This window comes from Chenopodium album, chromosome 1 (genome assembly GCF_948465745.1).
Source record: "Chenopodium album chromosome 1, dcCheAlbu1.1, whole genome shotgun sequence".
Classification (NCBI taxonomy): Eukaryota; Viridiplantae; Streptophyta; class Magnoliopsida; order Caryophyllales; family Amaranthaceae; genus Chenopodium; species Chenopodium album.
In genome coordinates, this window is record NC_137834.1 from 1,515,335 (window position 1) to 1,531,307 (window position 15,973).

At 37.7% G+C, this 15,973-nt stretch overlaps 1 protein-coding gene across 3 annotated transcripts; it reads right to left on the bottom strand.

Moving 5' to 3' along the window:
• Positions 1 to 9,734: 9,734 nt before the first annotated feature.
• On the bottom strand, positions 9,735 to 13,768 carry LOC145625655 (uncharacterized). 3 transcript variants are annotated; one of them, XM_081678595.1, is made up of 9 exons: positions 13,596 to 13,767; positions 13,397 to 13,488; positions 13,250 to 13,285; positions 12,989 to 13,126; positions 11,950 to 12,036; positions 10,781 to 10,828; positions 10,607 to 10,683; positions 10,223 to 10,257; positions 9,947 to 10,078 (listed from the first exon to the last, which is right to left on the bottom strand). In XM_081678595.1, the coding sequence occupies exons 2-8, from the start codon at positions 13,469 to 13,471 to the stop codon at positions 10,233 to 10,235; spliced, it is 486 nt and encodes a 161-aa protein (XP_081534721.1). In that variant the 5' UTR covers positions 13,472 to 13,488; positions 13,596 to 13,767; the 3' UTR covers positions 9,947 to 10,078; positions 10,223 to 10,232. The 3 variants fall into 3 exon arrangements, with proteins under 3 accessions (XP_081534703.1, XP_081534721.1, XP_081534712.1); XM_081678577.1 differs by lacking the exon at positions 10,223 to 10,257 and having other exon boundaries at positions 9,735 to 10,078; positions 13,596 to 13,766; XM_081678586.1 differs by lacking the exons at positions 9,947 to 10,078; positions 10,223 to 10,257 and adding an exon at positions 10,264 to 10,470 and having other exon boundaries at positions 13,596 to 13,768.
• Positions 13,769 to 15,973: the final 2,205 nt, after the last annotated feature.

Sequence of the window (15,973 nt, forward strand, 5' to 3'; positions counted from 1 at the left end):
CATGCTTTCATCTCTGTTTTATAAGCGAATGAAGATTTTAGATAGTAAAGTAAAATATATACAACTATCTAAAATCCACAAGCCCAACCTCTAAATATAGGCAGTACGGTCCATGGTAACCCCCCATAAAAGAGGACAGATTATATGATCAACACTCAAACACTGAGTTATATGATCCACACTGCATGCCCATAAAAGAGGACAGATTTTAAGGCTACATATTCTGTTCCACCCTTCAGACTTTGTACTAACAGAACTTAAGAATCTAGTCAGTCGTGCCAACAGTACATTCAATTAAATCACAGGTTAGTACTTTTTTTTTTTGACAGAGGTGAAAAATAACTCATATACTACCCATGAGATCTACGGCTAGTCGCCAGTTCATGGGCTTTTGATACATTCGATCTCTGCACCTTAATACAGAAGACAAAATCCCTCTTCATAGATTGTTGTATGATATCCTTGGCTACACTCTTGAGCTCCTCCGCTGCCGTATTGGGGCTTTGAATAGCTTTGATGGCAACTACTGAGTCCGATTTAAGGATGACATTACCATACTCTTCTGGGGTCTCCTTAGGAGCTTTCCATATTGCTAGGAGTTCCGCTTGATTCGAGTTTATGGCGAAAATTCTGGAAGAATTCTGGAGATGACTTGTTGAGGACTCTGAGACCCAAGCTATAGCTGCTTCCCAATGTGTTGTGTCTTTTCTCTTTCTCCTTTTCCATGCCGCATCCACACATACGGAGATAAAGGCCTTATTAGAGGGCCTTCCCATTCTCCAATATACACCATCGAGTGCTTTCCTATAGAATTAGTTGGAGATGAGGTAAGCTGCTTGTCTTGGAACTCTGTTGCACGTTTCCATCTTTGGGCATGTGACTGTATTGAATCCATGATCAGAGATGGATTAATACTCATGCCCCTAAAAATTATGTCATTTATGTGATTCCATATTGCCCATAGGGTTGTTACAAACAAAGTAAGTTGATGGTTATGACTTGACTTATCCTGCATGAAGAAGCTTACAAAGTTTGCTACCCAATCCCTGCATGAGAGAAAAAAAAAAGGGTTAGTTGAGGAAATGCCTAGCAAGGAGGCTTTCCATACTCTCTGTGAAACTTCACAAAATCTGAAAATGTGGTTCATAGATTCTTGGCCTGAATTGCAGAAAGGGCATGATTCTGTGGTGATGATCCCTCTTCTGCTCAAATTATCCCTGGTTGGGATTATGTTTTGGCAGATCTTCCAAATAAACAGCTTCCATTTTGGGAGAAGGTTGCTCCTCCATAGGATCTTCCAGAAGTCTGGTTTTAATGGCTTCCAGTTTTGAATACCTTCTTTCCTGATTAGCCACCAATAGCCTGATTTAACAGAAAAGCTTCCTTTCTTGTCTAGGATCCAAGTTGTCTCATCAGTAGGGGTGTTCAATTCCGGGTACCCGAAAACCCGGGTACCCGGAGTTTCGGGTACTTGTCAATTTGTCCCATGTCCCGACCCGAATATCTCGGGTACCCGAATTATTCGGGTCGGGACATAGGGTACCCGGATCTTTTTTTTTTTTTGATAAAAAAAGTCATGAAATGAAAATAATCCAGTAGAAAAACATATCAAAAACAATAACAATCTTCATCCATAATTTCTTATCAGTATAATTGAATAAAAATAAGTTATACAACCCCAACAATATCAAATCTATTGATGAATAATTGAGTATACTAATCCAAACACAATGAAAATTAATTTACTACTAATTGAATTGTAAAACACTAAAACTCATATTAAATTGGGTAAACATATTCATCCCTAATTAACAAGTATACTCCATTAATATATTGGAAACTTGTAATCTTGTAGATCTAACCATGAGAAGTCACCGCATCTTACCGAAGCAAGCACATCACCGATTCTCTGTTGATAAGAATACTCCAATTGTTGCTAAGAATTTTTGTTGTTGTTGCTTCGATTTGCTGGACGGAGAGAGAGAGAAATGGGAACGGAGAAAGAGAGACAGAGATGAAGGGAGACGAAGGAGAGGGACGAAGAGAGAGAATTGTCTTTGATTTGCTTCGATTTGTTGGGGTTGTTGTTGCTTCGATTTGCAGGAAGAGAGAGAGTGAGGTAGGAAGAGAGAGAGAGGAAGAGAGGGAGCGGCGGAGAGAGAGAGAGGGGAAAGAACCCTAATTTCGTGAAATTAGGTTGGGCTTTGGGGGTCTGACGAAGTGAGGAGTTTGCGGGGGTAATTCTTTTTTTTTTAATTTTTAATTCGGGTACCCGTTTCTGAAAAAATCTGCCCCATGTCCCAACCCGGATTGAAGGCAGTTTTCCCGGGTTGGGAAACCGACCCGAAAAAACAGGCTTTTTTAAAAAAATTCTCATCGGGTAGTTGCCGGGACAGCGGGTCAGGACATTTGGGTCGGGTTTTTTTGAACATCCCTACTCATCAGGGTGCTCCTCTTCCGGAATGTGAATGGAAAGAATCTCCCTTGCAATGTGTGCATCAAAGGACTTCCAAACCAGTCCCGCATTCCACCTCTTGTCTGAGGTGATCAAGTCTGATACCTTGGATAATTCTGGAGGTCCTGCACACCTGTGTAAAGCCACCCTTTTCCCATGTACCCACGCATCTCCCTCAATAAGAGTAGATCTACCATTCCCAATTCTTTTCCCAAACGCACTTTTAAAACTAGATACAGCTCTGATGATACTCTTTGCCGCCCAAGAGCCCTTTGTCAACTTCCGTCCCTGTAGCCCCAAAGAAATAGGATCATTTCCATACTTTGCTCTGAATACCCTGCTAGTAAGCAGTGAAGGGTTTGCAAATAGCCTCCATCCTTGTTTCATAAGAAGACTTTGGTTAATTACAACCACCTCCTTAATCCCTAATCCTCTCTCATGTTTGTGCAGATAGAGAACTTCCTTTTTCCTCCAGCATATATGAGAGTTAGCTTTGGATGATCGCCACCAGAATCTATTAATAATGGAATTAATCTTAGAAGCCAGGTTCTTAGGGCAAGCACGTGATGGGCTAGGACGACAAGGACACCACTTATCAAGATCAACTTCCCCGCTTGAGAGAGAGTAGAGAACTTCCAGGAAGTGATTTTCTTCTGAATGTTCTATAGGATGAATTCCAAACTCTTGCTCATTCTACCATTTACATCCATAGGACATCCAAGATAGGTGCCTAGTTCATTACAACTTTTAACTTTGAGGGGGGATCTAAGTATCCTCACAAATCTTGAAGGAGTGTTTGGACTAAACATAATCGCAGATTTTGATTCATTAATCACCTCCCCTGAAATAAGGCAAAACTCATCTAGGATATTTTTTATTAGTCTGCAAGACGATGGGGTGGATTTGAAGCAAAATAGAGCATCGTCTGCGAAAAACAAGTGGTTTATTGGTTCGATACTCCTTGCTAGTTTGATTCCTTGAAGCTCACCTGAATTCTAAAGGAAGATAAGTTTCCTTGAAAGTGCTTCCATGACCAGGATGAAGAGGTAAGGGGAAAGGGGGTCCCCTTGTCTGAGTCCTGCTTTGGGGGAGAAAAAGGTAGAAGCTTCCCCATTGACTAGCGCAGCATAGGAGACTGTTGTAATGCATTGCGTGATCCATCTGCACCATTGAGGCGGGAATTCCATCTTTTCCAGAATAACTTGAATAAAATTCCAATTCACTCGATCATAGGCCTTGCTAAGATCAATTTTTAGAATTCCCTCAAATCGACCTCCCTTTTTCCTGCCTTTCACTTTGGTAAGAATTTCATGGGCAATGTAGCAATTATCCAACATAATTCTTCCCGAAATGAAGGCATTTTGGAATTCACCTACCAATTCAGGTAGAATTGCCTTAAGTCTATTCACCATACACTTAGAGATGATCTTATAGAGAGAGTTACAAAGGCTTATAGGGAGAAACTCGTGCACTCCTTTCGGCTGCCTTACTTTTGGAATTAAGGTAATAAAGGTGTGGTTTGTTTCTCGTAGCATGTTACCTGATAGGAAGAAGTGTTGGACTCCTTGAATGACCTCTTCTTTAATCTTGGCCCAATTTTGCTGGAAAAACATAGGCGGGCTTCCATCTGGGCCTGGGGACTTCAATGGGTGAGGCGCAAAAGCAGCCTGTTTAATTTCTTCCTCTGAAAAAGGCTTGTTAAGCCAGTATTTGTGGGCCTGGGTTAGAGCCGGGAGAATGGCAGTCCAACTTTGAGTGAGGAGGCTTGCCTCATTCAATTGGGCTTCCGAGAGATCCGGCCCATTGAATAAATTCTCAAAGTGGGACTGGAACTTCTCTTTGATCATTTGCTCATCAGAAATCCAATTGGCATTTTCATCTTGTAAAGCTCTAATTTCTGCCCTTAAAGATCTATCCTTGACACTCTTGTAAAAGAATTAAGTGGATTTGTCTCCTAGAGCATCCCATTTAGATTTGGCTCTTTGTCTCCAGTACCACCACCTAAAAGCTGCAAAATCTTCCACATCTTTCCTTTTCTCAATTTCCAATCCCTCTGTTAGGCTCCCTTCTAAAGCTTCCTCCTGTTGTAACTTCTCCAAAGAATCCTTCATCTCCTGCCAGTTCACACCCATATGGATGTTCTTGTGCTTCAAGCACCACTGTCTGACATTTGTTAGACAGTTTTTTATTTTCCTTTGTGCTATGAATAAGGGGGATCCATTCAGTTGTAACGCCCATGACTCATTAATGATATCCTGCACTTCTTGAACCTTTAGACACCACGCTTCCATTTTATAGGGTGTTTTCCTCCTTGCTCGTGCAGCGTCAAGTTCTAAGATTATTGGTGCATGGTCAGAGAACATAATAGGAAGGTTCCATGTTTTAGCATTTGGAAAGGCAAGTTTCCGGCCATTGGTTGCATACGCCTTGTCCAATTGTTCGTAGATTGGTTCCTTTTTCCTATTGTTACACCAGGTGTATTTTACTCCAGTTGAAATGATATTAGAGAGGCCAAAATCAATCTTCCAGTTAATGAATGAGTCACAGCCTTTAAAGGACGGCCTGCCACCCAGTTTTTGATCCAAGGATTCAAGTTGATTAAAATCCCCTATCAAAACATAGTGTCCTTTATACTGATGCATTAGATTGCAAAGAGTTATCCAGACCTCATGTCTATGTGATTGATCAGGATTACCATAAACACACGTAAGATAATAGGAACGGCCATCAACCAGCATTATATTACAAACGATAACATTAGGGAGAACAACTACAACATCTACTACTACCCTATCCGACCAGCAAAGAAAAAGACCACCTTTACTGGCTACTGCGTCATATCCTGTACTACCTTTAAAACCCTTCCTACAGAAAAACGGAGTTAGCGAGTTAACAGTACATTTGGTTTCACTGAGGAAAATAAAATCTACGTTAAACCTAGCCGCTAAGATCATCACACAGGGGAAAATCGGGGAGCTATGATCACTCACACCCCTACAATTCCAGCTTAAGCAGCTCATTTTCCCATCCAAGGTTGTGGGCCAGCCGCGCCATAGGTTGAAGTCTGATTAGGCTCCTTGCTGGTAACCTCGTCGTCCGAGCCGAAGGTATCCTCGCGCACCGTAATCCTCAAGACCTGGATCCTAGTAGGAAGGGTAGGTTTACACTCCATATCCTCCAACTTTTCCCACAGATCATCCTCCTTGCTAACCCCATACTTGCACTTCTTGTTCTCCCCCTGACTTTCCTTGCCGTCCGAGTCTCCCTCCGAGCTTTCCAATTTCTTCTTGTCTTTGTATCCCTTAAAGAAGATATCCCCCACACAGCTATCTTTGGTGAGATCTTTCTGCACCTCCTCGCTCTATTTCTTCTTCTTAGCTCCGTTTTCAGAAAATCTCCTTCCCTTTCGCCTTTTATACAGCTTCTTTCGCCGCTCATGAGAGTATAACTCTTGTTCAAAGTCAGATGATTCTTGGGTAGAGTCTATTTCAAGATTGCCAAGCTTCAAAGCTTGGTTCATCGTCTCAGAGGAGATGGAAGAAGGAGCCGTATTGAACGACTCAACAGAGGCAGGGGAATTGGGAGGGTTATCTCCTAGGTCAGCTGGATTAATGGAGAACTTCGAAGAGCTTGAGAACGAAGCGGGCATAGGGCCCTTCAAATTTGGCCAGTTGTGAGCCGGGTTGGCAGAAGATTGGCCAGACGAAAAATGTTTGCACACAGAGGTCGAGTTTGCTAACAGAGCATTCATAGAGACGTACTGAGACGAAGCTTGAGACAAATGTAGAATATTAGACGAGAGCTTCATTAGCCTAATTCATATGGAGTTCATACAAAACTACAATACTGACTTTAAAACAGGAATACTCACTAATGTTCCAGAAATTTTATCCTCCCAAAACAATTCTGCATTTGCCGATTCAATTCATCTGAAACTTGACCTCCCTTAAAAAGCTCATAGCCTCATACTGCTCAAATTTTGCTTCTTTACAACTCAAAGCAGCCTTTATATAGGCTTTGATACTTCCTGTGACATAAAAGTGAAGGGCGTCAAACCATCAATAGATTTCTCAGTTTAACCAAAGCCTTTCAACATACAGAGGCCATCTAAATAAACAGGATGCATAGTAAATTGTAATAAAGTTTTGTTTTTCAGTTTATATTTACACAATCATGTTAAATCAACACAGGTAAGATTAGCTAACTTTCAGGGTACTTTGACAGTTTCATCACCTCCCTGAAAGAGTATGGCACACGTGATACTAAAAGCACAACAAAGTCTAGCAGCTTGAGCGAAGTTCTAAAAAATGTTGCATTATACCATATAGAAGTACATCAAAAGCATAAAATAATTCTAGGCTTCCATGAGAAGCTTACTAAAACAAGTGCAAGGCCTTGCACGATGACACTTAAAAAGGCAAAAGCAAAACAAAAAAAGACTACGTACTAGCTAAAGGGCGGGGATGTTAATAATTGGAAAAGACTACGTACTACGCGGACTGACTACAAGTGTTGTGTTTCTTTCAGTAGCAGGTTTTTCAAGATTCAGGATGTCAGCCTCAGCCTTAGCCGAGCTTTCGATATCTCCCAATTCTAATTCTTATTATGATTCTGATTCTGTTGGTGAGTTTGATGAAGGTTGTATCTACGAAACCAATGATGGCATTGTTGTGTATCCCCGCTCTGATATTCCTAAGAAAGACTTTGATTTCATTGACGTACCCATGTATTCACGCAATGAAACTGCCACTTATGCTTTCAATGATAGATATTATACTGTTCCTTGATGCACACTTCATTTTGCTCACTGATTCCGCTGAAACTTTTGCCAACCTTTTTCTCAGTAGTTGCCATATTGAACACAAATTTTTCTTGGTCAAGGGCACTGCAGATGAATGCACCTGCTACTTTCTCAGGCTGCTCAAGAGGGAGTGGCGCATTCCAATTCTTGCGTTGGTGGATTATGATCCTATGTCCTTGAAGCTTCTCTCCTTCTATGAAACGTGGATACCTAAGGGGATGTCGTGGTGTTTTTCTGGTGTTGAACTTGACATTAAGTGGTTGGGGATTAGACACGTTCACTTGGAGTCTGCTCAGGACCCTCTCAATGCTGAAGTGATTAAGTCTCGTACCTTTGTAGATATGGATGACGAGGATTTAGATACTGCTAAGAGTCTCTTGAACGACAGCTTTGAGAACAAGTCTGAGGAGAGGGTTGCTGAGGTGAAAAGAATGATAGACCACAAGTTGATGACCATATTGATCGCGTTTCATGTGGATTTTGTTGTGCACGAGTACCTTCCTGCTCTTATTAACAACCAGAGGTGGATATAGCACTTAGCAGCCTTGTCTGTTTGTGTCAGTAGTATTATGTGTTAAATTCTGAAACTAACTCTATGCTATTGTTAAATTATGTTTTATTTTTAATTCTTGTTTATGTATGAATCATAATATGAACTCTCTTGACTCTAAATAAAGTAGCTTTTGTCTTTTACGGTTTGTATGATATTATGCTAAACCCTTTGATAAAGTTTCCAAAGGACTAGAATGGCTTACCATGGAGGTACATTCAAGTCCGCCTACGTCAATGGCGTCAGAGTCTAAACTTTTAATTGGTCAGAGTCTATACTATAACTGGCCATCAATGTTATCGTCACCTGACTGCGCTCAAAAATATGACGGTGAAAATTGATGTAAGCTGCATTTAGTGTAGGATTTTCGTTGAACAAAGCTCGGAAATATGATGGTGAAAATGGTGTTTTACAAGAGGAAAGCTCGGGATGCTTCAATGAGAGTTAAATTGAAAATGGTGTGAAGAGGAGGATAGAGGACAAAGATGGAGGTGGAGATTGGTCGTGGTTTGGGATCGGAGGAAGAAGACGGAGGTGAGTCATGGGTGGATATGAGGAAGAAGATGCAAAGGATAAGAGGAGGAAGCTAAGGAGATTGGAAAAAGAAAATAAAATTCTTTTGGCGGGAAAATTGTTAACCAAGACATGACACTCGCCCTTAGTATCGTTTAAAAATTATTTTTCTGAAAAAAGCCTTTGGAAAAGTATTACAGTACTTATTTTAGCATTGAATCATTGATATATCATACTTCCTCTGTTCTTTTTTACTTGACCTGTTTTTTTTATCACGCTTGCCAATGTACAAGTTTAATCATCAATAATTTTAATACTCTATAAGTAAAAATTATAAAAGTTACATATTGTGATAGCAGTTATTTAGACGATTCTAACAAGATCCTACATGAATATGTTTTTCTTTACCTATAATTCACAAAAGACGGTCAAAGGTGGGTTGGTGAATAGTGTAAAAGTCAAAGCGGGTCAAGTAAAAAAGAACGGAGGAAGTATATAGGAAAATCATTCGCAAAAATGTGACATATTCCTACAATGATTCTATATAAGCCTGCTTATTTCCCTTAGTTGACGTCGAAGAAGGATAGTGAGGAGATGACGATGTTCGACCTTTTCAAATGTACTCAAATTCTGTATGATTTCGGATTATCTTTCAAATTTCGGAAGAAATAGCTAACAAAGCAATGCTTTTATGTAATCTTTTGTGAAAAAATAGATTCGTTCTTCTTTGAGACTTTGCTATCTTTGAAATCATTTACATTTCGTAATATGAAAATTTTAAAGTACAGCCGTTTGTACCTTACTTAAAGCTTTTTAAAGAATATATAGCAGTTTTGTAAATAACATCCAATTTTATGTTTTGTTATATACGTAAAGAACATCTGTAATATTAATAAAGAACATGAACATTATTTATATATATCTACCATAAATTTATGACAAAATTCAATGAACCTAAGAACATGGACATATGTTCTTTTCACTCTTTTTCGGTGCAAATATGTTTCTTTTACTTTATGTATATGTTCTTTATATTAAAATAGTATGTTCTTTTCCCTACATTTATATGTTCTTTACATTTGTATAATATGTTCTTTTTGCGAAACGGTGGTACGATACAAGGTACCCATGCCCGTAGAAACCACACATTTGTATAATATCTTTGCTGATTTCTGATTAATGTAACAAAGGCAAAAGCAAACATCTTCTCTGATATCTGAACACCAATACAAGTATATAAGATCATTTTTCGTAGCAGTATAGTCCTCAAACTAAGTTCAATGAGCTGCTGCATATCTAACAATAATCAGCTATCCAGTAAGTAGGAACTTCCGGTTTCGACAGGATGATCACAAGTAACAAATTACTTTCCCATTTCTACAGCTTACACACAACTAGCATATTTAGATTGTATGTGCAAGGGAGCAAAACAATCTCTGTATTATTATATCGCAGTTAGTTTATCATACAAGATATGAGGTAAATGATTGACAATTTCCAAGTATTAACCTTCTGGTAGCAAAATTCTATTTGATGACATCGAACAAATTATCATTTCACATCTACAAACTACTTCATACGAAAGTGCACCAGTGCTATTTACTAAAAATAACATCTTCAAGCATTAAAGAGGCTCCAATCATTGACTTTGAATCTAGAAACAGAAAGCTTGAAGACCTCAGCCATTGGCATACATCCAGATTGTTCAGCGGGTGATACTACTCCAGCACCAACGGTACCAGCACTCTCACTGAACGGACTGAAATATTGAAAATTAAAATTTCTTGTCAGTTACAACAAGACCCCCCAGATAATAGTTAAGATACAATTATTGTCTTAATTTTGGTAGAGGAATTTGGCCCATTTGGGTGTACTACCTCCCAATATAACTAATAGCTAGTACCTTCAAGATACTATTCTTGTAAATCACGTTTCTCCCTTGAAACCAGTATATATGAAGTTCCATCCAACATAAAATCACAAGAAAGCACATAACAGAACTTTCGATTAGAATACATCATCATGCAGCACAGTACAATGTTATCTGCTTAGATGATTTGGATATGAGACGGGCTGGCAGTTGAGGTTTATATAGAAGTGTCAGAATATACTGGAAAGCATATTTTGTTCAGCTTACCAAAGTTTGTCTGCCTGATTTTGGAGTTAAGTAGATAAGCTCAGATGCAGCTAAAAGAGTAAAAGAGATTGGGGTGTTGCTCCCAGAGTGTGTGGAACAATAGGAAGATAAATGAATTATATGCATACAATGAAGGTTTGTCAAGCTTACCTAATAACAACAGGCTCATAGGCAGTGATCAAGATATCTGTGCCAACTTCCTTAAGACGCAAATTGGCCAAATAAACCTGAATAGGCCACACAACAAATAGTCAATAACTTATGAACTGTAGATCTGTGCTGACATTGGACAGAGAAATAAACTATAATAATAGAATCCCTTACCCTTGCTATATTTTGTGCCTCTCTTCCTTGACGTCCCTTAGAAATGGCCTGCAAAATCATGACAAAACTAGAATTTAGTAATCTACATCTTAGAGATTACAAAGCCTGTCTGTCATTCATTTTCAGCAATACAAGAACTCAAGGACTTCACATTAACAATCATCAGACCACCTTGAATCTGAATATTGCAGCCCATGATCCTAAATCCTAGAAACATCCCAGTTGAATATGATTATACAATCACAATGAAGTTCAAAAGTTCAGTTCATATTTTTCATATAGAATATCTGCAAGAAGTGTGCATCAAAAGGAAGGGTACTTGTCAGTGACTGGAATAAAAGAAAGAACCATAGTGAACATGGAAAATATGGCCTAGAGGAACTTTTTCAATAACTAATCTGAATATGGTTTCAACATCATGCCAGACTACAGAGTAAATCTGACTTTACATGCTACATTGGCAGTTTTGGCACCTTAAGTCACGAGAACTCAGACAAACGCGATAGAACTCTTATTGGATAGGTGATCCAGTACAGTGTTAGCATATTATGATTGGTAATTTGGTTTAGTTTAGAAAAGTTGATACACTAGTAAATATGACAATAAGCTGATAGCCATAACATGGAGGCTAAAAGATATTCCACAAAACATGATATTCCTTACAGCATACCAAGATTTTAAAAGCATTGGTTGGGGGTGCTCTAGGGTAAAAGGCTGATTCGCCAAAAATAGCTAAATTTGACCGTGAGGTAGTCAAATTTCTCATCATACATATTTTGTTGTCTATTTTTTAGAAGCTCAAGCATCTAAAAAGATCCATAATAATTTAAACAGAGAAGACTACACATGAGTAATACATCTGATAAATAGGACTGCTGCTTTGCACGCTGTAGATCCAATATAAATGATTCAAAGCAAAATTTCTTAGATTTTAAATCAAAACTAGGAAACTACAGCAATAAGAGTAACAGATTCAAACAATATTTTAGACACTAAAAAAACAAGTAAAACTAAGCATACAAAAGTACTAAAGGCCAAATCTGAAATGAGGTCACTAAGCATATTATAATAGTGTTACTTAATATCTAAAGATCGTTCTACAAACGAATACATCATTCTAAAACTGAAAATGGAAGCAAACTTGAACAAAGTAATAACTAATTGTATACCATTTGGCCAACAGCACTGGTGACGACTGCAGGTGTACTTCTGTAGCACAATCCCGGAACCTCTAATACTCCTGATTGCTCAATCAACTGTACTTGAAACAAGATCAATCATCAACATATTTTTGTAGTTTCCGGAACAATGGAAATTAAACAAAACATCCAACTAGGAAAATAAAGATAAAATGATGATTAGATGATAAACCAAAAATACAGATCATGAACAATCCATCTAATGGCATTTTGAAATATTAACAAGCGGTATTGAATAGTACCAGAGCCACTGAAAACTTTGGCACTGTTTTTGCATGAATTCCATATGCTCAATGATCAAACAATTCAATTCAAAGACTGTATTTTAAGGGGCATAGATGCATGGCTACTGCTCAAGAGCACGCATATAGGCATATGCTACATGCACATAGGACTTTGAGTCATAAATAACTCATCTGCATGACTCATCATATTTCAACAGCAGATTTTAAGGGCACGCAGGAAGTAGATAGCTAATGGTGATATGATGATATCTAGTTTAAACGCCTATTTTACCCTAACAAAAGATATTGATGAGCAACTTTGTCATTCTGCAAGTGGCTTCAATGTTAAAGAGCGCTGTGGTGTGGAAATTCCCCTTGCTACTTGGATTTACTAATTGCAGGTCATATATTAAATACATTTTTCATAACCTACAATGCAATATACCACTTTGAATTATGGACAACTAAGTTGCCACGTTCAGGTAATCGAATTCCTTGCATATCCCAGTTCGTAAGTCCAAGTGACATATCTAGCATCATTTAGGTCTTCATCATACAATTATAGCTTCTAAAGTCACTAAATCTGTCATGAATAGATATATTAATCAGAGGAATTTTCTCTCGCCCCTTAATCCTAATTCACATTTATAAACAACAAAGTCCATAATAGGTCAATTATCAAATTTAATACCATGTCAAAGTTATCCAATAAGAACAACATCATTGAAATTCACCCAACATCGAAGATATTAAACGAAACGAAACTTGACAAACTCATTACTCACCATACCGCCTTCAGCATCCTGTTCCCTAGCAAGGTCTTGAAGAAACCACACAGCACTACCTTCATCAGCAACCTCTTGCTTCAACTCTAACAATTCAACAATGAGACTTTCGTCTCGACAAGGATCAGCAAACGCTTCCTATACACAGGAACAAAATCCACATTGACCCTTCCATTAATTTGTAAACACCCACAAAACATATCACTACAAATAATTTAAAACCCCCAAAAAACAATTCAAAAAAAAAAAAAAAAATTCAACCTGATGATCAGGAACTTCCCGTACATTGCTCAAATCCTATAGATATAAACCAAAATTGCACACAAAACAAAAATCCAAAATATTGTTAATTTCCCACGAATATAACTAAATAAAAAGCAAGAAATTGGGAAATTTGGCATGTTAAACCTGGAATCTATCAGGAAAGGTCATTGATATTGCCCCACCAAATAATGGGTGCTCAGTACATGCATTATCCACCATGATTTAAGCAAAAAAAACTGCATTTCAAACACCAAAAAAAAAAACCCCACAAAAATCAACCAATTTAAAGGGAAGACGATAAATTAAACCAAAAAACTGAATATAAAAATTGTTATTTGCTCACCTTGGATATGATAAAATGTTCAAGAAACTCCAGAAATTTGAGGAAGTGAGGATTAAACGTAGATAAAAATATGGGGTTTTTCAATTGTAGCTTAAATATGAAGCAAGACACTTATTTTATAGAGCTGAAACCCAAAATAATGTTGCTTAATCATCTAATTTCCAAAACTGAACTGCTATTTGTCGCTCCCAAATTACCAGGTAACGCTCCCTTTTTTACTTGAATGGACCACTATGCCCTTATGCAATTTGGGTTATAAAAAGAACCTTGTTCCCCATTTGGACACCATACATGAAATGGTCCCCTTACTTCACGACATTACTGTCCCGAGCTTCCCAAAATCGGTCCCCACGACCTTGCAACCAAATCGGTCCCCACGACCACCTAAATTTTCTATTTTCAAAAATCGTTAAATTTTCCGACGGGTCTTGGGTCATGGACGGCGAGTGGAACATACGTACGCCGGAGAATGCGTCGGATCATTCTGTAAGTTTTTTTTTTTTTTTATTTTCGGTAATTAGGACATCCGCCTAAAATTTCCGGATGTCCTAGGTACATCCGCCTAAAATTTCCGGATGTACCATGGAACATCCGGGAATTTCAAGCGGAAGTAGAATCCGCCTAAAAAATCCGGATGTTCCATGGTACATCCGGAAATTTTAGGCGGATGTACCAAGGGACATCCGGAAATTTTAGGCGGATGTCCCTATTAATTTTTTTTTTTTTTAAAATGTTAAGTACGTTTATTAAGTTTTTTTTTTATGTATTTTTTGTTCGTGATCTTGTGATTATTGTTGTGATTTAGTATTTGATAAGTAATGTTATTTTGTTGTATTAATATGATTATTAGTAATATGTTTATTTTTTGTTTCATTATTATTATTATTATTATTATTATTATTATTATTATTATTATTGTTATTATTATTGTTATTATTAGTAATATGTTGATATTATTGTTGTTGTTGTAGTTGATATTATTATTGTTGTTGTTGCTGTTATTTTTATTGTTGTTGTTGCTGTTGATATTGTTATTATTAATTAGTAGAAATATAATTTTAATATTAATATTAATATTATTATTATTATTATTATTGTTATTATTATTATTATTTATTTATTAATTAATGTTATGGTCTTATAAATTGTTTTGTAGTTGTTGTTATAATTTTTTATTATCATTAATATTGTTATTGTTTTGTATTTGTTGTTATTATTATTAGTATTGTTATTAGTATTGTTGTTATTATTATTATTATTATTATTATTATTAGTATTGTTTTTATTATTTTAATTATAATTATTATTATTATTGTTTTTATTATTATTATTTTGACATAAAGCATGTTTTGTTTAATTTGTATAGGATATGGAATCTGAGGAAGGCGGTGACGGTGTGAATTATAGTGGGAATTTTGTCACCGATACGTTATTTCCTACATTTGACGATGCTGTTACATGGGCTGATGGTGTTTCCATAAATTTGGGATTTATATTGGTGAAATCGTCTTATAACAAAACCAGAGATGGTCGGCCGTATCGGTATTTGCGATGTGATCGGTCACGAAGGAGCAAGCCGAGAGATTTGGAGAACGCGATACGGAAGGACACCAAAACCAAAGCTAATGGTTGTCCATTCTACATCAAGATATATTATGATGTCAGCACCGAAAATTGGAAGATCATTGCGAAAAATGATCACACCGGGACACATAACCACCCAATGATTGTGTACCCAGAGGGTCACCGTAAAGTGAGCGGATTGAGTCCGGGTGCAAAACAGGTTGTGCGGGACATGACAAAGTCCAAGGTTGCTCCCCGTAACATCATGTCCACTATTGCCGAGCAATTTCCTGATGATCATCCAAACATCCGACATATTTACAATTGCCGAAATGACTTCAGGATGGAGATGTCCGAAGGAAGAGGAGTTGTTCAGCAATTTCTTCATCTGGCGAGAGAGAGTAAATACATTTACTGGTTCACGAACGATGATCACAACGTTTTGCAACATGCATTTATGGTGCACCCGATCATGGTCAACATACTCCGCACATACCCACATGTCATAGGTATGGATTCTACTTACAAGACCAATCAATATAACATGCCTTTCTTTGAGATAGTAGGCGTGACACCGACAAACCAGAATTTTTTAGTTGGATATGTTTTCATGCGCGACGAGTGCACGGCTAGCTATCGGTGGGTGTTGCAGAGATTAAGGGAGTTGATTGGGTTTGATAAAGAGCCATCTGTATTTATTTCAGACCGTGATCTTGGGCTATGTGCGGCTTTGAGAGAAGTCTTTCCAGGGACGTCACATTTACTCTGTCTATGGCACATCAACAGAGATGTGGAGGCTAAGGTGACGAAGATGT